The 25,369-nt window shown below is 48.5% G+C and overlaps 1 protein-coding gene across 2 annotated transcripts in view; it reads left to right on the top strand.

Annotated features, from left to right (window-relative positions):
• The window catches only part of LOC126999015 (uncharacterized), a 130,107-nt gene that overhangs the window by 22,770 nt on the left and 81,968 nt on the right, over positions 1 to 25,369 (top strand). Inside the window, exon 2 of one of the 2 annotated variants that reach the window (XR_007753102.1) lies at positions 24,752 to 24,833. Coding sequence is in view for 1 of the 2 variants with exons in the window: in XM_050861337.1 (XP_050717294.1) it covers positions 24,444 to 24,833 (390 nt within the window). In the remaining variant the exon portion in view is untranslated. Of the gene's footprint in view, positions 1 to 22,453; positions 24,834 to 25,369 lie in introns of those variants that run through there. The other variant, XM_050861337.1, reaches the window with a different exon arrangement.

Raw genomic sequence — 25,369 nt, 5'->3', positions numbered from 1 at the left:
AAAACACTAACTCCTCGTTCCGGTTTTTACTTCCAGCGCAGGAACGAAAACGATATATTTTTTGGCGTACAACAGAAACACTTAAGTCCGTGTAAACTTCTTGTAGGAGCAGTAAAATTCAGGCATAAATTAGCGCGAGAAGACGAAGTGAGTCGCTGTATTCATTGCCCACTTAACCTCCTCTGCTCTTTATCCTCCTCGAGTTAGTCAGTCCCTCGGCGCCTCAGCCTCGGCGGGAAAACTGTGACGCGACACTTCCTCCTCGACGCAGCGGCGGCCACACGACAGCCGCCGCAGAAGGGGACCACGCCACCGCTCCCCAGCCAGTCTTTGCATCACCCTTTCACCACCACCACCACCACCATTGACACGACTCCACTCAGGGCAACAGCAAACCGAATCCCCTGTCACCACCTCTACTCACCACCGCCACCACCACCACCAATGACATGACTCGACTCAAGCCACCAGTACACCAAATCCCCAGCCACCCCTTGTACCGCCACCACCGCCTCCTCCACCACCACCGCCTCCTACACCACCACCTGTACCATCATCACCGCCACCGTCGGCACTTCCACTCTTTGCTCCCAGCCCATCGAAGCCCCCAGAACCACCTCCAACGCAGACACCCCGGATACACCACCAACACCACCACCACATCTAACGCCACTATTCCAACACGTCCTCCACTCTGTCACCAGCACGCCCAGCACGCCACCACCACCACCACTGTAATCCACAACACACCACCACTTTGAAGTCGCCAATACACAGAAAGCACCATCACCTCCACCACCATCACATCCCGCCATCACTGGTACCACAGTAACTACCGTCACCGCCACGGTCACCACCGTTACCCTCGCCACCGACAACATCTCCACCGCCGCCGCCACAGGGCCGGAGCTGGCTGGCTGCAGACCGCCGCCGTAAAGTGTCAGTATTGAATAATATATGACATCTCACAGCCAGTGGCCCTGTGCCGCCAGTGCCACACCATCGCTACTGAGCGCGGCAGGAGCAGGCGGCGGAAAATGGAAAGAGTGAGGAAGTGGAGGGAAAGAGAAAAAAGGAAGAAGGAAAGACAAGAAAGACAGAAGTGAGTGAGGCGCAAGAAATTCATTGTGTTCCCAGAAAAGGGAAAATGAAAACAAAGACAAAGGGGTAACCAGCAAGACAGGAAATAACCGTAAAATGCAAAGAAGAGAGACACAATGAAGAAGAAACACGGCAGGAGTCTCCTGAACTAGATGTAAAACAACATACACGTCGATAGAGGGAAACAATAACAACCGACACGAATACCCGGGGCCGGAGTTGGTCTGTGGTGATGTCGGCGAGTTTGTGTCGCAGCCCGCCGCTGTTTACTCTGAAAATGTTGCAAGATTTATCATTACAGCAGCGGCGGCCGCGGCAGCACGACGACGCGACGTGTGGAATGTGTTGACCAAAGGAGAAAGTTGATGAATATTGCATGAGCAGGACAAGACGCGCCAGGTGCCATCGCAACACCTGGGCAGCACATCATCACAAACTCCTGTTACATAAGCAGCCTTGACGTCTTGCAAGACCGCCATTTACATTTTTATTTACATCCCTACCTCTAGCACCGGTAGGCTTTCTTCAGGGGCCTGGTGGTCGGCCCAAGCCCGTCATGGCGCAGGCAATTTTTTATAGTGGCGCTAGTTATGCTTGGCTCATGCTGCCCCCCGGAACTCATTCTTGATTCCCTGGACGGTTTCTTCTAGAGTCCGGGTTGATGGGTGGTCTTCTGGACAGCATGTGGGTAGTCTTAGGCCACTCGGCGGTGACTGAAAAATCCCAGGTGGTAGCGTGGGGATTCGAACCGACGTTGTACATGGCGTGGTGAATGCATTGCCCGCACGCTAACCACTCAGCCACCACCTACCCACATATATGTCATGTACCCTTTTATATAAACTGTGTACAATTGTGGCAAATAGCACTAGAGTATAAAAAAAAAAATTGTTCCCTTTATTATATTAACAAAAATTCTGTGCTTTACCTCAAGTACCAGTTGTTAAAACAGCATTAGGCGCCGGGCGACTCAAGACAAACGAAACAATAACAGCAGCGCGGGGCCCCGGGTGCAGCTGCAGCTAGCACCAGCAGCCACGTGAAGAATTATCCCCATTTGTCACTAGAGGGAGGAACGCAGCGGATGGTGCTTAGGGGGGAGGAGGAAGAGGAAGAGGAGACGGGGTAAGAGGAAGGGAACGTCTGGCTACCTTCGAGTCTACCCTTTTCTTTCCTCTCCGCCGGCCGCCTCCTCGCCGCTTCAGCCTCTGCAACCTGACTCCCTAAAATAATTTCATGTCCCAGCTAACGACCTAAAAAGTGTCTAATTAGGGCACCGAACACCCGTCGCCCCTCCACTACACTCCCACACCTCCGCCACACCTTCACCCCGCCGCCCAACTCGGCATTCCTCCGTCAGCGCCCCACGCCCCCGGCACGGCTACCACCCCAATCAATGTCTACGCAACAGTCAATATATCTCACCCCGGCAAACACACATAACCCGCCCGCCTCCCGTCCTTCCGCGCCACTCTCAAGGCAAACAAAGCTCTAAAGTACCGTATTTATGGTGTATTGGCGGCGGTCAGGAAATATGTCACGAGTGGCGTTCACGGCGCGGGGAAGAAATTCTGCGTTACTCAAGTTTGCACATACACACATACACACACACACACACACACACACACATTACGGGCCTGCTCGCTGCAAACATCGGGTTTTACACAGTATCATGTTATCCCCAAAACGAGTTTCAGAATAAATTTGCATCGCCATTTTTTTATAAATATTTTTTTGACGAGCATCTGTATGCATAGTCTTGATCTGATAAAAGAAATCCCAGTAGCGCACAAAACCATCACAGAATCAAAAGATAAATGAATTTCCGTTTTTTCCATCTCTCTCTCTCTCTCTATATATATATATATATATATATATATATATATATATATATATATATATATATATATATATATATATATATATCTCTCTCTCTCGCTCTCTCTCTCTCTCTCTCTCTCTCTCTCTCTCTCTCCCCCCTATGTGTGTGAGTGTGTGGGTGTGTCTATATATATATATATATATATATATATATATATATATATATATATATATATATATATATATATATATATATATATGTATATATATACATATATATATATATATATATATATATATATATATATATATATATATATATATATATATATATATATATATATATATATATATATATATATATATATATATATATATATATATATATATATATATATATATATATATATATATATATATATATATATATATATATATATATATATATATATATATATATATATACAAGGCACACACCCCTGGTCCCCGGCCATGAGGCGGCGGGTCCATGGCGGGGTATTGATCAGCTGCACATTGTGTCGCGCGTCACGCTGATGGACGGAGACGGATGGATATTTGCAGCACATAATCGACGCGGCCGTTTTTGCCCAGGCAGAAGTTTATTACTGTCCTCCTCTTCGTCTTTTCTTCTCTATTTGCATTTGCAACTACTACTGCTGCTATTGCTACTTCTACTTCCAATACTACTTCTGTTTTTTTACTTGTACTACTTACTACTTCTACTACCAACAGTATCACTAGCAATAGGCAGCAAAAGTAAACCTAGTAGTAGTAGTAGTAGTAGTAGTAGTAGTAGTAGTAGTAGTAGTAGTAGTAGTAGTAGTGCAAGTAAGGTTATTCATAAAATAACAAGTTCGCCGTCACCCACCTGCACCTGACCACCCACTTTTCAGTCAGTGCCACGATTATTGAATCCCTAAAGTTCTTAAACACACTTTCCTCGTTTCCCCTCACTCCATCCTTCCCTCCATGGCTCCATCTCCACCTCGCTCTTAGTCGTGGTACCGATGGAAATAAATACATTGAAAGTCGAAGATAAAGTAAAGTAATAGGCTGGTTTCTGTTCATGACGTGGATGGGTGGACGGGATGTCACTGCGAGCAAGCAACAGGTGGCTTCAGTGAGAGGAGGAGGAGGAGGAGGAAGAGGAGGAGTGGGAGATAGCAGCAGGCGCCTAAGTGGTCTGGGCGGCTGGTGGGCTGGCGTGGGTGGCTCAGGCGGGGTTAACCTTCTGCTGGCCGCCGGGTGACAGCATGACCTCAGAGTGTAAGTGGTGGGTGTCGTTTGTTAAGGTGGGATGTGGAGGCAGCTTGGGTCGTGGGGAATGGTGCAGTAGTTGTAGTAGTGGTGGTAGTAGTAGTGGTGGTGGTCGTGGTGGTACTAGGAGGAGGAGGAGGAGGAGGAGGAAAAGGATTATGAGGTTAGGCGGAAAATACATTGTAGCGGAAACGTAGGATGAGCGGGTGACAGGAAGCGTGTAGACTAATAACAGTATTCAGGTTTGTTAATAATCATGCCTGGTGAAGCTTCCGACAGACCTTTGCCGCAGATTTTGGGCATGAGCAGTAAAGTTTAAAAAAAGTCACCTCACATGTTACTGATCTCTGTGCAGTTATATTTTATTTTTATACCTAAAGAAGAGGATTCAGCAAAAAAAATCCTGTGACTGTCTGGTCTTGCACAATCCGCGGACAGTCCCACTCCTCCTGTCGTCCAGTTATTTAGTTTCTGTGGATCATTTTCTAGCCATCTTCCATTATCGCTCTTAAAGATTAAAAAGTGTACTCCAAAGAATATGTAACGCCCGCCGTATTGACCCAAAATTGATTCTGAAGATGGCTGCTTTCGTTAATTAGGTATCATGTTTTATCGGAAAGGGGCCGAACCCTCCCCGTTGAGGCAGCGGGGCATGAGTGTAAGCCCTCAGTGTCTTCCTCTTAGTCTAGTCTATCATCAAAGCACTGGAGGTTATTCAGTAAGACCACTCTAAGTTATTCGTTTAGTTAGTTTTTATTATTGATTTGACATCATTTAGTCAGTTATTATTCGATATTTACCAAATTTTAACCAGCTTGAGTTATTCACCAAGGGATTTTTTTCATATAAATTTGGAGACATCATATCAATCCGTTTTTATTCGATATCTTTGGACAGTCAGATAAACATACAGACAAAGTTCGTAAAGCTACACAAATAAACTTGAATTATCTGGCGGTTATTTACATTCTTACCTTTTTGGCTTTGATTTCAAAAACCTTTGAGTTATCGTCATTTTCACTCCTGTACAGACCTTTGAAGACTTATATCTTTCTCTTCTCTTTTTTTTTTTAAGGATTCAAAAACTCAAGCTCTGCCTCGCCATATTCGGTTCTCACATCTTTTCTTATCTTGAGACAACTATTTGTGGAATTTCGCCTGTAGCTCATCTTTAGCTTTCCCAGATAACGTCACCCCTTTCATTTTCTCCACCACCCTCGCCGCCTTCTCATCACCATTAGGTTCTGGTTTCCTGTCACTGCCTCCCCATAGCTCTCGAACCATTTAACCAGTAACTCATCTTCAACATCTCATCACATCACGTTACCACTTTTTTCCTATCACCACCCGTACTCCCACATTCCAAATCACCTTTCCACTTCCCATTCTTAACCCTTTTCACCTCCTTCACCATCCCTATAACCAGCCTTCCCGTAGCCTTCCCGCCTGGACCCTAACCTCACACATTTTGTCTTCTGTTCACTCCTCTTCCTCAACCCTTCTAACCCACTCCTATCACCTCCCATCGACCGTCCTTCCAGAAATAATCCCAAGGCAAGATCACGTAACAGTGGGGTCTGGCGGCGGCTTGAGCGATGCCGTGGTCGTGTTCCTGGCTGTCTGGCACCGACAAAGAAAAGCAATACATCAGCTGTGACTACCGGAGAGTGATATACGCGTGTCTCTCCCCCGCCGAGCCACGGAGTCCGGCGTTGTGTGGCCGAGGGAGCTAGACGCGAGATGAAATATGCGAGGCTGCGGAAGGGGCGGTTTGGTGGTTCATTTCGAGTGTGTGTGTGTGTGTGTGGGTGTGTGTGTGTGAGAGAGAGAGAGAGAGAGAGAGAGAGAGAGAGAGAGAGAGAGAGAGAGAGAGAGAGAGAGAGAGAGAGAAATATCGGAACCAAGAGGTGATATTTTAGTTAGAGGTTGGAGGTCCTTTATCGACAAGCCATTTTTACAGCTTGTTCACCTCGCGCAAGCCAAGCCTCCCGCGGCCGTTAGTTACTCCGCGGTATTCAATTTTCACACATTCGTTTGGTCGCGGGTTAAATCTTGACCACAACTTTTTTTCCTTCGTAAATCTATGATGTTCAAAGATTCGAGTTAATATATATGACTTTTTTTCAACTGCTTGTCTTCTTGTTTGTCTGTATTTTCCTTCTAAATTTACGATGTATGAATAAAGGAGTTAATATATGAATCTCTCTCTCTCTCTCTCTCTCTCTCTCTCTCTCTCTCTCTCTCTCTCTCTCTCACACACACACACACACACACACACCTCCTTCCCGCCCTACTTATCTCCCCCTAAACACCTCTCATGCCCTCTCACGCTCCCCGTCATATATTTACCTCTTCAACTCCGCCGCCCCTCAAGCACCCGAACGCGAAACATTTAGGTCAGCGGCCAGACGAAGGGACAGGCGGGGAGGCGAGACGGGATGGGATAGGGGGGCAGCAAGGTAGGGCAGCGGTGGGTTGACTGGCCTCCTCGTCCGCCTCGTCGTCTACCCCATCGGTAAGGCCAGTAGGGTGTCGAGATGCCGCTCTGGTTATGCTCGTACTCTACTTTCTACGGTACCTCAGAATGCATAGCGGCCCTGATTGTGGTGCGGACTGAATGATAGATGTGTGTCCCTTTCCGGTGTGTGTGTGTGGGGGGGGGGGGGGGGGTTCAGAGCTTATAGGATACGTTGCCGAGTTGATTTATAGGTTTTTTGTTTGTTTGTTTGTTTCCCATGAAGAAAATAGTACGTCAAGAATGAATGGTCTTTTTCCTTACACCTTCCCAGCATGGGGCGCGTACTCGTATTACCGGTCAACGTGTTTTTGGTGTCATAAGTTAAACTGAGCTCATTTCTCTACTTGCAAAACGTGGCCGTGGGTACAAAAAAAAACTGTCCTTGTTCATTGATTCCCCACAAATGGTAGTTTCATTATTTTTATTTGGGTAGACAGATATGATTCATCGAATTCCCGAGAGGTATGTGGTGACCCAGTGCTCTGAACATCACATCCTTCTTAGGCCATCCCAATCCGATACAGCCCCCCCCCCCTCGCCTATCTGCCTCCATCCCGACTGACCCCGAGTAGGCCTCATATAATAATAGAAGGTTTCCCCGGCTTCCCGTCCCCTCCGGCCCCCTCCCGCCCGCCCGTCCCTGTGTCGTGTAAGCTTCTTATAGCGAACCCTAAAAGCCCCTCCGAATTCCGGAGGTGTGCCGGCGAACCCTCCTGGACTCTCCTCCAAGTTTTCCTGGTCTTAAAAAAAACTCCCAGTGCGCGCGCGTACACACACACACACACACACACACACACACACACACACACACACACACACACACACACATTCGACGTGGCTTCCTTGCGGGTTTTGCTCCGGGCGGCGGGGAGCAGAGGTCAGTGCCCAGAGGCGGCGGGCACGTGAACCATCCCACCCCCCCTCTCGCCGACGTGATCAAGGGTACACCAGACACTTAACTCTAACTAAACCATATGTGTGTGTGTGTGTGTGTGGCCCTAATCCGCGCCGGGCTCACATGACATGTATGCGAACGCTCAGTGTTGACGTTCTAAATGAAGTGCAGGTGGCCGCTGCTTTCTTGGTCCAGCGCTCCATCTTGGGGCGGCCCATGGGGGGTCAAGATGCCTGCCGCTCCACACTCGCGGTCTCGTCGGGGGCGCTGTCGACCTCGGCGGAAGCACTACCTGCTCCCCGCGGCGAGGCTGGGAAGTTAGACTGCATTAGGGAACCGCCTACAGCCCCTCGCGCGTAACTTGGCGTCGCCTTGGATGGCTTCTTCCCTAAAGCTGTGGGCACGACGCCGCGAGGGAAGAAGAAGCAGCACCTCCACCACCATCACCACCTCCACCATCACCACCACCTCCATCACCACCACCATCACCACCACCTCCATCACCACTCCACCATCACCACCACCTCCTCTTCCCGGCAAGTCGTCTGCGGCGCCTCCTCTGGGACCTTTGAAACACCTCAGACGCCTCCTTGTCGGAACGCGTTGGAAAGCTTGTGTGTGCTCCGTAATGCACTTGACAATGACTACCAGAAGAAATCCAGTCACCAAGTTTATTTTTTCTTTATTTTTTTCTGATTCTTGTAAATGTTTTCAGTTTATTTTATGCGCGTCTGCAGACTGGGTTTCCTTCGGGTGTCTTACTTACCGTTTGTGATTTATGTAGTCAGTTTATGTGTAAGCCGCCTCTTATTAAAATTAAAAAAATATATATTTCCCTTGCAATATTTTTAACCATATATATTTGACCATTTTTTTCTCGCTTTTACCATGGTATGTGAATGTTTTACAACTTTTATCTATCCACATGTCGCTTCTCTTTGGTCGCCGCCTTCCTGTTACGGGTTCAGGGCGCGGCTCGTCGTGATCTCCGGCGGGCGGCGTTCACGAGGCTGGTGGGTTCACGGGGTGCGCAGCGCGGGCCGGCCGGGCGGGTACATCTGGAGGCCCCTCGATAAACAACTCAGGATTCATGGGTTCATAAATCGGGCCTTATGAATTCTGAGGTTTTAAGGGTTATAACTCCGGAGTCCCATTGTTCATAACCAAAGATTTACATATTCATTATTCGCGTTCATCGGCCGCTAAATTAATGTCGGTGGGTTCACTTCTTGAATTAGGCGCACGGATACATAAGTAGCAAGGGTTCAATGGACGACAAATCAGCGTTAGATAAGTCGTTTGTTGATCGTTAATACAACAGGCTCTCATATCATTTCCTTAGTCTTCGTATTAGACCAACACGTTTCTATTGCTCAACATATCAATTTTTAAAACTCAACTTTCAACTCCTGTTCGATAAGTATCAAACAAGATCATGGACTCTAAAAGTAAGTAATGTTAATGTTTATATAATTCCAGAGACCTTTATCACTCATTGTAAAAGTATCGTAGAAAAGTTAACGTGAATTCAAGAAACAAAAAAAAAAGATAGATGTTCTGAAGGATAGTTTCAAGAGCCTTAACTCGTATCTGAAAAGTATCGTTGGAATATTATCGTGATTCCAAGAGATAAAAATATTGTTTGTGTTCATAAGGATAGTTTTAGGAACCATTAATAATATATATATAGTTCGTGTTCAAAGGTTCCTGAGCATCGTTGTCCCGGGTGGGTCGCCTGCCCCGCGATGCTCAGGGACCCAGGCGCCCTCACGCGGCCTGACACCCGAGAAAAAATATCCGACAAAAAAATACTTGGAATGTCAGAGTTATCGGGAGAAAAACGTAATTTATCGATGTTCATCTGTGTTTTTTCTTTGGCTCGTGAAATTAAGGGTAAAATATCAAGGCGGATCTTGGGGTCTGGAGTAATATTTTTCTTCCATCTGTTTTTTTTTCTTCCCGGCTTTCCACAAGTTTAATCACCATCACTACCCCTATACTAGGTTTTCCCTCCTCTTTTTCTTCTTTTTCTTTTCTTCTTCTTTATCTTCTACCAATCCTCATCTACTTCCTGCTCCTTCTTATCCCTTGCCTCCTGCTCCTCGATCCTCTCCTATTTCTTTTCCTCCTCCTCCTCCTCCGTAATATAACCTCCACTTAAATGATTACACGGAACACTAACACTTACTTAAAAGGAATTTCACTTAATTTTAAACGAAAAAAACACGCATTAAAACGAGTTGGCTTGATAAAAAAAAATAGTCTACAAAAAAAACTTCCGTTCCTTTATGCGAGTTCTCTCTCCGCCCAAAAGAAGTCTCGGACAGAAACTTTTACTATACAAGAGTAGCAGAAAAGTCTCTCGCTCTCTCAATACACCTCCAATGTGCTGAGGTTTACTTTTCGAGTTCACGGGATGAGGAAACTGTGTGTGTGTGTATGTGTGTGTATGTGTGTGTGTATGTGTGTGTTTGTGTGTGTGTGTGTGTGTGTGTGTGTGTATTTAAGCGGCCAGTTCCTGCCCCCAAATCGTTCCCGCCACGAGTACCAACATTACCAATATTTTCAACCAACACTGCCCATAAATTTGCCTCCGCCGCCACTCCTCCCACCTTCACCACCACCTCCACCCCCTCCACCACCCCCCGCCCCCGTCACCTCCACCACCCCCACCCTCGTCAGCTGACTCACACCCTCGCGAGTCATCACATTCATCACCTAATGACTACCAAGAATGTGCCGCTTTCCATTTTAATATTTTCCCACATTACTTTTCATTACTGTTATCTCGCCTATTTATCATACTTAAAAGACGTACATCAGAGGACTGGCTACATGGCATCATCACCGCCACCACCCCTGCCACCCTCCCTCCCCTTCCACTACTCTCATTGCTACCCCCACACCCTCCACCACCATTACCCTCTCCCCTACTCCCACCCCCCACCACCACTCTCCTACAACGGAATTCACCACTTTCAGTAGTACAACTTCAACAACCGTACGACCACCACCACCTCCACCATCTTCTATCACACCACCATAACCTCTCCCCCCCCCTCCGCGAGCACTACTTGGGCAGCCCGGCAGCAGGAGTCCCCTCATTACTGAGTCGTGCATGGTAGCGTCGGCCACATCGACTACTTAAATAGTAACGGGATGGTTTTACTTATTTGGCAATTTGTTTGGATTTTTTCGATTACTTAGTTCTGCTGGCGCCTCCTAGTGAACTGCACATCCCGGGACATCCCTATGGAAAAGCTGTAATAGAAAGGCCTGTCCTTCAGAAGCACAAGGACGAGGAGCCTAGAGTGCCGCCCCTGTCACGAATGATGACATTTAGCGCATAAAAGGGGACGCATAATCCTCGTAGGATATACCTTTACAAAAGGGTGACCAGACGCTCCCTTCCCCCCACCCCCCACCCCCCTTGTGATGACGGGACAGCTGCTCTCGTCGGACGTGCCGAGGCCCCCCAGCGTTTGCCCAGACGAAGAAAACGCCAGCCCCGCGACCCGCCCCGAAGCGCCCCGCGGACGGACGTGCTCGAACGTGTATCGCTAATGGGATCTGCGGAGCGGCGGCGCTGCTTGAGGGCGGCGGGGGGAGGTAATGAGGGTAAACACGATGAGCCAAACATTGCCCAGATGAAATTTGCATAGTTTATCATATATTACGCTAGTGGCCTCTCCGAAAACAGTTTATCATTAGTTTTTTGTTCATCTGTGAGTTATTTACCAAAATATTATGGTTAGCTGTTCACTTGTTGACACGTTTACCTATATATATGTATATATATATATATATATATATATATATATATATATATATATATATATATATATATATATATATATATATATATATATATATATCGTCATCAAAGTATTATTTATTCATTTGTGAGTCCCGTCACCACCAGCACCGGTCTGCCTCTTTGTCACGCCATGAACATTCACTTTTCCCTTAGGCAAAATAAGACATCCACAACAAACAGACACCCAACTCAGCACTTTCAAAACATACACACACACACACACACACACACACACACACACACACACACACACACACACACAGAAGGCACATCAAAATTTTCTCACCGTACCTAGGGTCTCTCTCTCTCTCTCTCTCTCTCTCTCTCTCTCTCTCTCTCTCTCTCTCTCTCTCTCTCTCTCTCTCTCTCTCTCTCTCTCTCTCTCTCTCTCTCTCTCTCTCTCCCCTTTCTTCACCACCACCATTCCGGGCACCTTAAATCCTTGGGCTGGCTCCCTCGCCCTAAGCCCTCCCTCCCTCATACCTCAGCATCTAAATCCCATGCACCCTAAGGAAACGCGACACCCACTCCCCGCGCCTCCATCCATTAAGCGTAGAATTTGGAGGAACCAGCCAGCCAGGGAGGGACGAAGACCTGCCGCCTCAACCCAAGCCTCAACCCCTCCCCTCTGAGTACTTGCCCTTCGTACGGATTTTTATTTCACGCCCTTGCTCTTCATCCTTTTCATTTCTTCCTCGTTGGTTCTTGTCCTTGTCCTCCTCTTCCTCTTGCTATTTCTTTATTCCTTGTCTGTTTTGAGTATTCGCATTCCGTTTGGGTTTTTTAACGTCACATTTGTTCTTCCTTTTCATTTATTCCTCCTTCTCCTCCTCCTCCTCATCATCATCATCATCATCATTATCATCATCAGCATCAGCATCCTACAACTGCTCTTCCTATATCCTTCATCATTTCTCTTGCCTGGCCTCCTCTCTCTCTCTCTCTCCCTCTCTCTCTCTCAAGCCCCCTCCCCTTCCGTCTCCTGCCTCCCCGGTGCCTTCCTTTCATCCATCCATCCATCTTCGGTCAACAGAGTAGTTGGTCAAAGGTAATAGTAACCGCAGAGTGAAGCCACGGTGAGTGCTCGTCCTCCACTGAGAGAGAGAGAGAGAGAGAGAGAGAGAGAGAGAGAGAGAGAGAGAGAGAGAGAGAGAGAGAGAGAGAGAGAGAGAGAGAGAGAGAGAGAGAGAGAGAGAGAGAGAGAGACCCACGCCTGCGAGGATGTCACAAGCTGTTTACCAATTAACCACGTTCAGAGGGGACAGGATGCGTTGGTTGGTATTCTGCCTCGTGTCACTCTGGCCTACAGTGACGCCTGTAATATCAAGGCTGGGGCGTGTTGGGGCAGGGAGAGGTGAGGGGGGAGAGGGAGGGAGAGGAGGAAGGGAGGAGACTTCTAAGAGGCTGGGGGAGTTGCAGGTTTGGCAAGGAAAGGTGAGGGGGAAGGGAGAGAGGAAGGAAGGGAGGACAGTTCTAAGAGGCTGAGGGGGTGCAGGTTGGGGAAGGGAGAGAGGAAGGAAGGGAGGACGGTTCTAAGAGGCTGAGGGGTGCAGGTTGGAATAGATATGTGAAGAGGAAGGGGTTGAGGAAGGAAGGAAACAAGAGGTTGAGAGAGGACAGTTTGAGGGAGGGAGAGGTTAGGGAGAAGGGATGGAGGTTGAGGAGTTGCAGTTTGAGGAAGGGAGGAGGTAAGGGAAATGAGGAAGGCCTGTGAGAGGCGTGCAGGCTGGGGAAGGGAGGGAAGAGAGGGAAGAGGGAGGAGGCTTCTGAGGGGCTGGTTCAGGTTGGTGTCTCGCAGGAAGGGGACTGATTGGCCACAGGAGGCGGGAGTGATGTGCAAAAAGTATAAGGCATTCAGAAGCGTCATCCCTAAGATTATACTGAAAAAGTTGAAGACGCGGGGTGGTTATTTTTTGTTCTTAGTTTTCCTTCCTATTCATTCAGTTGAGTTTTTCCCTCCATGTGATTTTCTTCTCGTGTATTTTCTTTCACTTGTCGGTGTCCGTGTTCGTATTTTTCTTTGTGCCTGTTTCCAACTTTTATTTTAACATTTCTTTCCCCTTTCCAGTCCTCTTCTTCACTCTTGTCTCCTTTCACCGACGCAAAATTCCTTTCTTTATTTTACTCTCTTTCCTCTATTTCTTGGACTCCACTTTTCCCTTCTGCCTCCTCCCCTTTCCCTTTTATTTCCAGACGTTTTCAATCATATCTTACATTCAGACTTGCTCTCTTCTTTAGCCTTTATATATATATATATATATATATATATATATATATATATATATATATATATATATATATATATATATATATATATATATATATATATATATATATATATATAAAGGGCTTTGATCTTTATAATCATGTTTTTCAACACTCGCCGATGTATTTCTCCGTTCCTTCACCGAGATAAACCTTTTTGCAAAATTAGATTTATGCCACGTGTTTTCCTCTTAAGAAACCTTTTTGCAGTTACTTTTTCTACCATATTTGCAGCTTACAAGAGACCTCCACATATTCCTCCACTCCTTCCCCTCCGCTCTCTCTTCTTCCCTACCTTTTCTTCCTCCTCCCACCTTCACTCCATAAATCCATCCTCTCACACACTCGCCTTTCCCTTTGCCTCACTCCTTCCCTCTGTCCCTCCATCTCTTTCTCTTTTCCTCTCGCCCCCCCTCCTTATTCTCCACCCCCCCCTTATTCTCCACCCCGGGCTCACCTGCTCGCGGGACGCACCTGTTAGGGATTGTGGCGGTTGAGTCCTGAATACCCGGGGGGGGACCCTTATCGCTTTCATCTGGCCTTGCCATTCACGGCTCCTCCTTTATCCCTTTCTTTGCCGACTATCTTATTTTTACAGCCACAGATTAGGAGGATTTTCTTGAATGAATGAGAGAGAGAGAGAGAGAGAGAGAGAGAGAGAGAGAGAGAGAGAGAGAGAGAGAGAGAGAGAGAGAGAGAGAGAGAGAGAGAGAGAGAGAGAGAGAGAGAGAGAGATTGAGATTAAAGCAGAGGGCGCCTCATTAAAACGGCCTGACTGGAGGAACCTTGACCCAATCGCCTACAAATCAAACTGCAACTCGAAACAAACGTGTCTCGAGGAGGTCGGAAATAAGTGCATGAGTGTGCGTGTGTGTGTGTGTGTGTGTGTGTGTGTGTGTGTGTGTGTGTGTGTGTGTGTGTGTGTGTGTGTGTGTGTGTGTGTTATCTTGTGGTTCATTAAATCTTTCATTCCCTTCAGTTCGGTGTATTCACTCGCCTCCAGACACACACACACACACAGCGCTTTTGTTGCACGGCTTCTAAACGTAATGTCCTTTTTTTGTTTGCTCTATAAACTCGCTCTGTTCCGGATTCGCATTTCAAAGAGCCATTTATGTATTTTTTTTGTCTTCCATGAGTCGTTTCGGGTTGTAAAAGTGCTTTGTTCTTTTTGCGGCGTTACTTTATTCTTCCCTTCAATGCGCCAGATCTATGTGTGTCCGTCTGTCTACGAGTAAAGAGGGGAGATGGAAGGAGAGGAGAGCGAGGGAGGGAGATACAGGAAGGAAGATGGAAGGAGAGGGAGAGAGGGAGGGTGAGGGAGGGGAAGATACTGTAAGGAACGGTGGTAATTTTAGATCATATAACACACACACACACACACACACACATACACACACACACACACACACACACACACACACACACACACACACACACACACACACACACACACACACACACTTCCCTTTACCTTACTCTCACTATACAAAATCTCCCTCTTTCTCCCTCTTTTCTTCCATCCCCGCCACGAAGAACGTTTGCTAGACAGAAAACGTCCAAAAGAGAGAACAGGATAAACACACAAACCTCAACCTAAATCTATTTCAGCCGCTGTCTTCATCGTGTCAGATTTGAGCGGTTTGTCTTCCTCCGCCGCCCCCCCCCCCCGTCTCTCTCTCTCTCTCTCTCTCTCTCTCTCTCTCTCTCTCTCTCTCTCTCTCTCTCTCTCTCTCTCTCTCTGCCCACCACTTTCCCTCCACTCGCCCACCATTACCCACACAAGGCCGCGACGTAATGGACTTAAGGGAGGGTTGGGAGACAAACATCTTGCGGCCGATGGCTCCCTCTGGCCGGTCTCTGAGGTCATGTTCGCTTAATATCACGTGGCCTGGCCGAGGGAATAGTCCGTCCGGGTCCTCAGCTGATGCCCCAAGATTCTGTACACCAGTCATATGTATATCAGTCAGCCCTTGAATCGATTAGGTCATCTTGGTATATCATTGTCTTGTGTGGTTGTCATGTTACCTGTTATTTGTATTTGTTTTCCTTTATTTGGGTTCATATATGCTTCACATTTTATTGTTTTTATTTGTTTTCCTCTGTTTGTGCGGGTCTTTTTTCATATCAGGTTCTTTTTTTTATTCATTATGTTAGGTGTGATATGCGTAACGTTATATGTCATGTAAATGTTATAGATATTTCGTTTTTTTTTTTTTTCTTCAGTTTAGGTTCTTTTCTGTTAAGGCGAAATTGGTCGTGTTTTATTAATTTAATGTTTCAGTCTTTTCTTCATTCCCTACAATTATCTTTCCCTTTCTCTCCCATTCGAAAAAAAAATCTGAAGAGACCTGAATTTTTGGGGGGAAAGAATACTCGATTTCTCTTTGTCCAAACCGAGGAACCTTGTAGAGACGAACCCAGTAGTGATTTCCTTCTAAAGCCTGTTACCGGGGCACCCAAAGTAGGCGCTTATCCTTACTGATGGGCCTCGTATAGTTCACTTAGCCCGCTACGTCCCGAATCAGCAGAACCAAGCCGGCTCACCTTTGTATGAATTTTCCCTCCAAACCGGACACCCGAATAATGGAACGGAGGGCTAATCGTGTTTCCATCTTATATACAGTCGCCTTCCCCTGAGAGCGGCTCTTCGGCGTGTGTGTGTGTGTGTGTGTGTGTGTGTGTGTGTGTGTGTGTGTGTGTGTGTGTGTGTGTGTGTGCTCCAGCTTCCATGGTCGTCTCATTGATTGTCTTATGTGTATGTCTGTCTGTCTGTCTGTCCCATTCTGTCTGACTCGCTCTCCTTGTCTGTCTTTGGGTCTGTCGCGTTTAGCCTGAGTCTGTCTGGCCGCCTATCTGCCTGTCTCTTCTGTCTGACTTTCTTCTTGCCTGTCTCGTTTTGTCTGTCTCCACGTCTGCCTGTCTGCCTGTCTGTCTGTCCTCGTCACGTCCATCCCCTTCTTTACGATGTCTTAGTTAGAAAAAATCGCGACCTTTACTCAGCCGTAAAACAATAAAACCTAAAGAATCTGGCCGATGACGATAAAGCAAAGAAAGAAAAGATTCGACCATTATTATATTGCCTTTAAGCTGTCCTAAGAAGCGATAGACGAGAAAAGTTCTAAAGGTGTAATATGTCTGTAAACTGGCGGGGAATAGTTTGGGCTTTATTTTCCACTAACTCATTTAAGTCTAGCCAGGCTCGCTCGCTCGCTTGTTCGTGTTCCTTTTATATTTCATTTTTCTGTGGGGTTTCACTTTTTCCCCAATTTTTTACGTGTGTTCTGTGCACGTGTCCGTTGTTTAATTTGATTTGTGTAACTTGCTTTATCCTATCAAGACCTCTGTTTGTTGAGTTCTGTTTTGCCGTCCTTTATGATCCCTTTGTTTTCCTTCCCTCTCCTGCTCCTCCTCACTCACCGTCTCTCCACGACTCCCTCCTCCTCCTTTCCCCACCATCCTCTCACCCCGGTACACCTCCTTCTCCTTCCTCCTCCTTCTGCCTCTCTCCCTGCCTCCCTGATCCTCCGCGCCAGGCCACCTGTCCCCGGGGCGCAGGTGGGTCTGGCGCTCTCCCGAACACAACTTCCTGCAGGACTAATTAACGACCGTCTTGGTTTCCGGACTGTACATCTTTATCGGCAGCCCCTTGTTGGCCTCCTCCCGAGCGGACGTGGGAGGGCCGCGGCGAGGGGGAGGAAGGCGGGGAATAGAAATGGATGTGGATGAGAAAGACAAAGCATCCAGCGTGCTTAGTAGAGCGGCGGAGTGGAGCTGAAACGGATGACCTGAAAGAAGAAAGTGTGGAGGGTCAAGGAAGGGGGCATTGAGCGGTGTGGCGGGGAAGGTGGGGGAAGGAAGGGAGCTTTAAAGGGACAGAGGAATGGGTCACCCCGAGCTTTGTTGTGGCTAAAAGAAGGGAGTGTTGAGGGTCAGTAGAGGGAGAGAGGAGCAGTGTGTTGGGGAAGGTGGGTGAAGGAAGGGAGCTTTAAAGGGGCAGAGGAATGGGTCAGGACGAGCTTTGTTGTGGCTGAAAGAAGGGGGCTGTGGGCTGTGTTGGGGTGACGGAGGCTGCAGGAGGTCACAGAGGTTGAAATATGCATGCCCAGGAAGGGGGACGCTGGCGGGGAGTACTGAGTCACCACGGTCCGCAGGGAGATGAGTCAGGCCGGGGCGTAAGCTTCCCCACACAACAGCCTCACCGCCACTGCTCACCTGATGCTTGTTATACGCGGCACGCTATATATACTCACCTGTTTCTACGCCGCATTCCAATTACTACGCATGTCAGAAGAAAAAAAAGGTAGAAAATAGAGGTGCTGTTATGAGTCTTTACTTTGAAAGGTGCGTACGAGTTGGTGAATACAGTCATTATACGTCTACTTCCCGCGGCGGCTTCGTCCATGGCGGCAGTCGTGTGATGGCAGCATGACGGCCAAGCATTAACTCCAGCCCAGCATGAGCCCCGCACGATAAAAAAAGAATATATATTACCATTACAAACACAACTCATTAGTAAGTGCTAATTAGTTCATACGTAAGTGTTAATTAGAGCGTGTACTAGAGCGGCAGGTACGGTGAATAGCGCGGAGTTAAATAGAATATACGAGATGAAAGAACCGAGACCTGTCGGGGCCACTAAAGACCGCCCTTCACTGCCCGAACGGAAGGTGTTGGGTTTGGGGTGACGGCGAGGCCCTTGTGTGTGTGTGGTACGGGGGGAGGGGGAGGGAAGGGAGGGAACGAGAAGGAAGGAGAGGGAGGGAACGAGAGAAGGAAGGGGAGGGAGGGAACGAGAGAAGGAAGGAGAGGGAGAGAACGAGAGAAGGAAGGAGAGGGAGGGAACGAGAGAAGGAAGGGGAGGGAGGGAACGAGAGAAGGAAGGAGAGGGAGGGAACGAGAGAAGGAAGGAGAGGGAGGGAACGGGAAAGAAGGGGAGGGAGGGAAGTTATAAAGAAAGAATGGGAAGAATGAGTGAGGGAAGATAAGGGAGTGAAGGAGTGAAGGAAGGGGAGGGAGGAAATAAAAGCAGGAGGACAATGAGTGAATATGCGTGTGTGTGTGTGTGTGTGTGTGTGTGTGTGTGTGTGTGTGTGTGTGTGTGTGCTGCTTTCCCGTAACTCCGTGTTGTCCTGAGGCTTCCCGTTAGCATAATTCCGTATTTGTGTGTTCCCTTCAAACTTTGTACTGTCTTGAGAGAATGTCAATCACTGCAGGCAGGTGGGCCTTTTTCGGTCTCCTTTTCGTGGGACGTGTTTGGATTTCGAACTTTGTCAAATATTCTAGTCCTGAAGTTCTGCCCATTGTTTCCAGGAATACTTTTTTTTGTCGCTACGAGTGTGTTTTGCTTTGTAAATTCCACATATGTTGAAGTCATATGCAAATGTCCCCGCACTCGTTATCCGAAACTGTGGCGCGTAAGGTTATTTTAGGACATGATTCCTCTCGACTCGTGTTAGGGACTCCATGCAGTTCCTTTGTTCATGCTCTGTTTAAATGCTGCCGCTGAGGTCGTTTCCTCGCCCTTACGCTGGACGGGAAGAGGTGCTTAGGGAACGCATGAACATTGGCGGCGGCGGACAAGCGAGGTGAGTCAGTTTCCTCAACAAAAACAATTACGAAGCGCCACTCCTTAGCGAGGCGCCGGCGGGTCAGCGAGTACCGAGAAGTGAGAGTCCAAGTGAATCATTGCTCTGTTGACGAGGCTGCCGGAGCGGGGCGGAGAAGGACATGGAGACAGCAGAGAGGGCGAGGTAGCTGTCTCTGTGTTGCTCCAGACGATGACGATGAATTATGGCAGTAAAGAGAGCCACAAAGCGAGAGAGAGAGAGAGAGAGAGAGAGAAAGGAAGAGAAAGCGAGAGAGAGGAACGAACGAACAAAGACAAGCAAATAAACAAAGTGACAGACGAAGACGGAAGGCGACAGAGCGAAAGGAAGGAAAACAATAGCTATCGTTGGTGAGGCGAGACAATAGTTGTGAGGGGCATTAATATCGTATGAGATGGCAAGGAGAGGAGGAGGGTTGTGAGCAAGTACCGAAGGAGAGGAGGGAGGTGAAGGAATGGGGGAGGGAGTGGCTTTGTGTTGCAGTGCTGGAGGGAGAGAAAGAAAGGGAGGGTACGGAGGGGGAAGGAAAGGGGACGGGCGAGATTGATGGATGGGAGGTCAGCTGAAAAGGCGAAAGGACAGGGAAGGGGAAATGTGACCTCCAGTGATGTGCTTAACGCGGGGATTATCAGCACAGGGGAGTCACTAAGCAATGTTATGTATATCGGGTCGTGGTTATCTGATATTCATGTTCTATACGCGGACGTTGTGATCAGAAGCGAAGGTGTACCGCGCCGTGAGAGTGGAGTAACGAAGCGTGCGTCGGAGGGAGACGTGACCGAAAACTTAAGAATAGAAAAATACGAGTACAAAGAAAGAATGGTAGAGGAGGAGAAGGAGGACATATATCTACAAAAGACAGCGAAATTTCCAGGATTAAAAAATACGAGTACAGAGGAAGGTAAAGGAGGACGTCTATCTGCACAAGCCAGTGATTTCGACTCATGGACACGTACCAGAATGTCTTAGCTACGTGCTGAGCTGACGAAATGCTGCCCACTTTATCATCGCCGTAATGCCTCCCGTAACCTATAACTCACCGCTGATACGACCCGCGGCGTGAGTAGCGGCGGGCGGGCGGCTGATGGGCTGGGGAGGCGTGTGCTTGCCGGGCGTCACTGGGAAGGAGGAGGAGGAGGAGGAGATGGAGGAGGAGGTTGGTGGCGCGGCTGAAGCGATATTGATCACATTTCTGTGCGACACTTGTGACCCGCACGCCAGCCTTTGTGCCGAGGGTGGCGCCGGGTCGAGGGCGGCGTCACAAGGCGTATGTATGCAAGGGTCCGCCGCCGAGCTAAGGGAAGTAAGTGCTCTACGCCGGTGTACCTTTGTTTGGAGAGGTAAGGGTAGGGGTAGGGGTGGCTTGGGGGGCAGCGTGCGGGGGGGGCGTCAGGTGTTGTTGCGACAAGAAAGGGATTGTTGGGGTCGTTTGCGGTGTTATTGTTACTGCCGGTGCTGACGATTTTGTTGTTGTTGTTGCTGCTGCTGTTGTTGCTGTTCACGTCGTTTAAACAGTCCTCTCTCAATCTGCCGCTTATATCCTTGGCATTACGGTGTGTGTTGTAAGGTCTGCTGTGTTTAATGTGGTGGCAGGGTACATGTGATCTAGCGTCGTGTATCTGTTTCTTTGGGGAATAAAACACAATGAAATCAGAGGAAAATCTTTGTCATTAGGAATAAAAGGCAAACGACTGACTTTCAAAGATATTATACTGAAACAAAATATAAGGAAACATACTAACCAACGGAGGAAAACACACTGTTCTAACTTCATGTGTCTGTCTTGCTCTAGTCATTCGTAGGGAAATGAGAGACAGCGAAATCGGAGGAAATATTTTATGATCAGAATTTAAAGACAAAGACTGAAAGGCAAGGAAATTATACACAAACAAAATATAAGGGGAAAAAAAAACACGGAGGAAATACACAGACAGACATTAAGGGAAAAAAATGACAGGTGTGCGGCAGACGGATATCGGCGGACAGGTGAGGCCGTCGCGTCTTGCGGTACTTCCGATCAGTAGGCCGCAAGTGTGGTCATAACAGTAACAATAACAATAACAATAACATTAACCTGAACACACACACACACACACACACACACACACACACACACACATATATAGCCCTTCACGCAGACGTCCCCCTCCTCCATTCACACACACACACACACACACACACACACACACACACACACACACACACACACCACACACACACATCTCTCTCCCACCAGCCCTTCACCCACCCGTCCCCCTCCCCTTTAACCCTCCCCCACAAGTCTCTACATACGCGGACATCGGCAGTGCACCAACTCACCGCGACACGAAGTTTGAGCAGCCCGAAAGGTCCATTTGACACCCTTAACCGGATCCGGCGTGAACGTGGCCACAAATCGAACCACAGCACCGGGACCGGCGATTCGGAACAGTCAAATGGAGGGGAATATCCACGAATATCTGGTTCAAGGGAGTATTTATACGAGGTGGCCAATGTATACCTTTGTCGGCCGCGATCACATGTACGGAGGGGAGGCGAGAGGAGGGACGAGGCGGCGGCGATGAAGTGACACCAGGGGGGACGCCACGCCGGAAGAATCGCGGGAGAAAACGTGGAGCTGGGTAGACAAGGGCGTGGGGGGCGGTGAAGAAGGGGATGCAATACGGATTGGTGGTGGCGGGAGAGAACTGTAGGAGAGGAAGGGTGGGGTGAGGGGTGGGTGAGAAGGGGTATATCTGCTTTTTTTTCCAGCAGGGACGCCGCGCTGGAAGGTCAGAGACTTTATTGAGCCCAGTCTTTTGTCCAGCCGACCGACCTCTCACCTTCTCCCCCTCTTCTCTCCCTTCCCCTCGCCATCCCTCCTCGCCCCTCCCCTCGCCATGACCCCGCGCTATAACACTAAAATAAACACTGTGGTATTGCTATTAACAGCACTCAGGGCAGGAGCTCTTCAGACGCGCTGGACCAACCACACTTTTTTTGTATTTCTCTCTCTCTCTCTCTCTCTCTCTCTCTCTCTCTCTCTCTCTCTCTCTCTCTCTCTCTCTCTCTCTCTCTCTCTCTCTCTCTCTCTCTCTCTCTCTCTCTCTCTCTCTCTCTCTCTCTCTCTCTCTCTCTCTCTCTCTCTCGTAAAGCGTCGGGGTGTGAGGGATACCAACACCTCCCCGCCACCAATTCCAGTCCCATTTTTAAAGCGAGAGAGAAAGACACCAGCCAGCTAAAGCTCTTCGCCCACTGATATCTGTAGGAATCGGGAGTTTTAGTGTTATTAGCGGAACTTCTTGAATATGTGACTCGCGAGGGAAGGGAATGGTCACGCCACTGAGGCCAACGGGAGGAGGTGGAGGAGTAGAGGGGGATAGGGAGTAGGGGGAGGGGAAAAGAGGAAGAAAAGAATAAAGGTTGTTGAGCCTCATAGACCACGATGGAAAGGGTTGGATGGTTGGTGTTTTTTTCTTGCAATAGAGACGCGCGTGTGTGTGTATGTGTGTGTGTGTGTGTGTGTGTGTGTGTGTGTGTGTGCTTTGGTGGCTGGCTGTCCGTCTGTCTGGCCCGGCCCTCTTTCCACTCACGTAAGATATTGCTCCGTAGGTGGGAATAGCTCTTGCTTCCCCTTTCTCTCCCAAGCATTTGTATTCACATCCTCACTCTTTTTTCCTGGCCTCCCTCCCACACTCTCCCTTGGTTAGCTGTCCCCAACCCGTCTCCCTCACTCCCTGTCTCCCTGCAGTACCATGCTTTCCAATTTTCAAGATTTAGGGACGCGTGGCCCCGGACCTTCACTTGCACTAATGACCCGCTGAAATTCTCCGCCCATTTACAAGAACATTCCCAAAACATTTTCTGCGGCCGCGAGTCAGCGGGGCCGCGGCTAACGAGCGGCACACACCAGTTTCGCTGTCGGCGGATCACGTTGTGTCGCCGCGCTCATTCAGGAAGCTGCCAAGACGCCGTTGAGCCGCAAGGGAAGAGACTCGCTGTGGGCAATCTCGTTCCCCGGCGGAGAAAATTGTGAGAGGAGGAGCATTACGCGGACGAGGGCGGCGCCGCGGCTTTGTGGCGGGGCGTCATGGTAAATAGAATTAGGGAGCGTCGCCAGGGAGGCCGCGGACACCCCCTAGCCCGCAAGACCACCACCACAAGCCGCCCCAAAACCGGCAGCATATTTCACCAAGTTTTCCGAAAAGTGTTGGGAAATTTTTCCCATGACCACAGCGTCTCGGGAAAGGGAGGGTGAAAGCGCTGGGTTTGGGTTCCTGAGAGAGAGCGAGAAAAAAAATAAACGGCAGACCTTGTGTTGCTATTGTCAATGGATACACAGCAGACCCGACGCTAGGTTACGGTTCGCTGTGGATCCTGTTATTGTAGTGAGCGTCTACACCCAAGGCGTGGGCGGCAAACACAGGCCTAGCGGGGGTGTACGTGCCTCCTCCCGCCCTGAAAGAGAGGCTAGTCCCGTTTAATCCGGCGACACGCACATGACTCTGGCAAAGCCCTGTTGAGTATGAAGCCATCAATCTGGATCCTGCGACTCGGCGGGTGTCTCCGAGCCTGCGTCTGGGGCGGCAGGGTACAGACACACCTTTCTTTTTGTACTGATCTTTCACTCTCACTTAGGGTCCTCCTCCACCCTTTACCCTCCTCATCCACACCTGCCACATCTTCGTTCCCTCCACAAATGATACTGTCCTCCTCCGTCCCGCCTGCTTTGTATATTTTCGTTCTGATATCTTCCTCTCGCCTAAGATCCTTCTCTCCCTCCTTTACTCTTGCATCTCCCTCCTCCTCCTCCTCCTCCTTCACACCTGCTACATCTTCCTTCTCTTCACATATGATCTTTGCCCTTACTTCTTTTTTTTTTTTTACATGAAAGGACACGGCTCAAGGGCAACAAAAAGAGTACAAAAAAAGCCCGCTACTCGCCGCTTCCATAATAGATAGCAGTAAAGAGTAGCCAGAAGAGAGGTCAATTTCTTACTCTTGTTTCGTATCCTTCTGTACTGACCTCTCTGACCTAAGATCCTTCTCTCCCCCCTTTTACTCCTTTATCCGCTTCTTCCACATCTACATTTTCCTTCTCTCCAAATATGATTTTTGACCTTTCTTTATTGCCTTGTGCCCTTTTTCCATTTATCTGTCATGTTCTCCTTTCACCTTCCTTTTTTTGTCTCTTTTCTCCGTGCTGCTATTTTTCTAACGTATTTCCAGGTTTGTTCCTTCGCCCTTGGAGCTTCTTCGAGCGTTGGCGTCCTCCTCAGATATCCTTTCCCGGAACATTATTCAGTCGGGAGGCTTGACTTGTTCCCCCTCTTGTCATCCTCGCCTCAGTTCTCGCTACACCCTTTGACATGGTTCGAAAAATTAGGTCTCCCTCATAATACCGGCGCTGCGTCAGACCCCCGTTTCTATTCCTCACTTTTGACTATGATATCCTTCTTTCTCCTCAGTGTCCGGCCGTCCTCCGTTACCTACCGAGAGGATGAACCCGCGTCTCCACTTCCCCCCCTGGTCCTTCGCCGCCAAAACAAGGTAAGCCCCGGACTATCAACTACTATGACTGTAAACCCTCAGCCTCGGAGTGCCGGTGCCATGTAAAGGGACGCTGGGTTATGGGGTGGTGTGTTTGAGGTGGAGGAGTAGGAGGACGGGGAGGAGGAGGAGGAGGAGAAGGAGAAAGGAAGGGGAAGGAAAGAGATAACAGGAGGAAAAGAGGAAAGGATAAGGATGGGGAAAAGAAGAAATAATGAGGAAGAAGAGGAGCAGAAGGCGGAAACTAAAAGGGAAAAAAATAACCGTACGCTGAAGGAAAAGGGAAAGTGTAAGTTTGAAGTGCAGATAAAAGAGGAGGAGGAGAAGGAGGAAGAAAAAAAATAAGAGACATGAAAACTAAGAAAAGGAAATGGATTAGGAGAAAATGAAGAAGGGAGTAAAAGAGAAGGAGGAGGAGGAGGAGGAGGAGGAGGAGGATAGGGAAAAGTTGCGACACCGGCCGAGAAGAGGAAGAGGCCCCTGAATAAGCTGTTGGTGTGTGCATCTCTCGGGCCTCGCAAAGTACTCGCTTATGT

The sequence above is a fragment of the Eriocheir sinensis genome, chromosome 15 (assembly GCF_024679095.1).
Source record: "Eriocheir sinensis breed Jianghai 21 chromosome 15, ASM2467909v1, whole genome shotgun sequence".
Classification (NCBI taxonomy): Eukaryota; Metazoa; Arthropoda; class Malacostraca; order Decapoda; family Varunidae; genus Eriocheir; species Eriocheir sinensis.
This window is presented reverse-complemented; position numbering and strand designations above follow the sequence as displayed.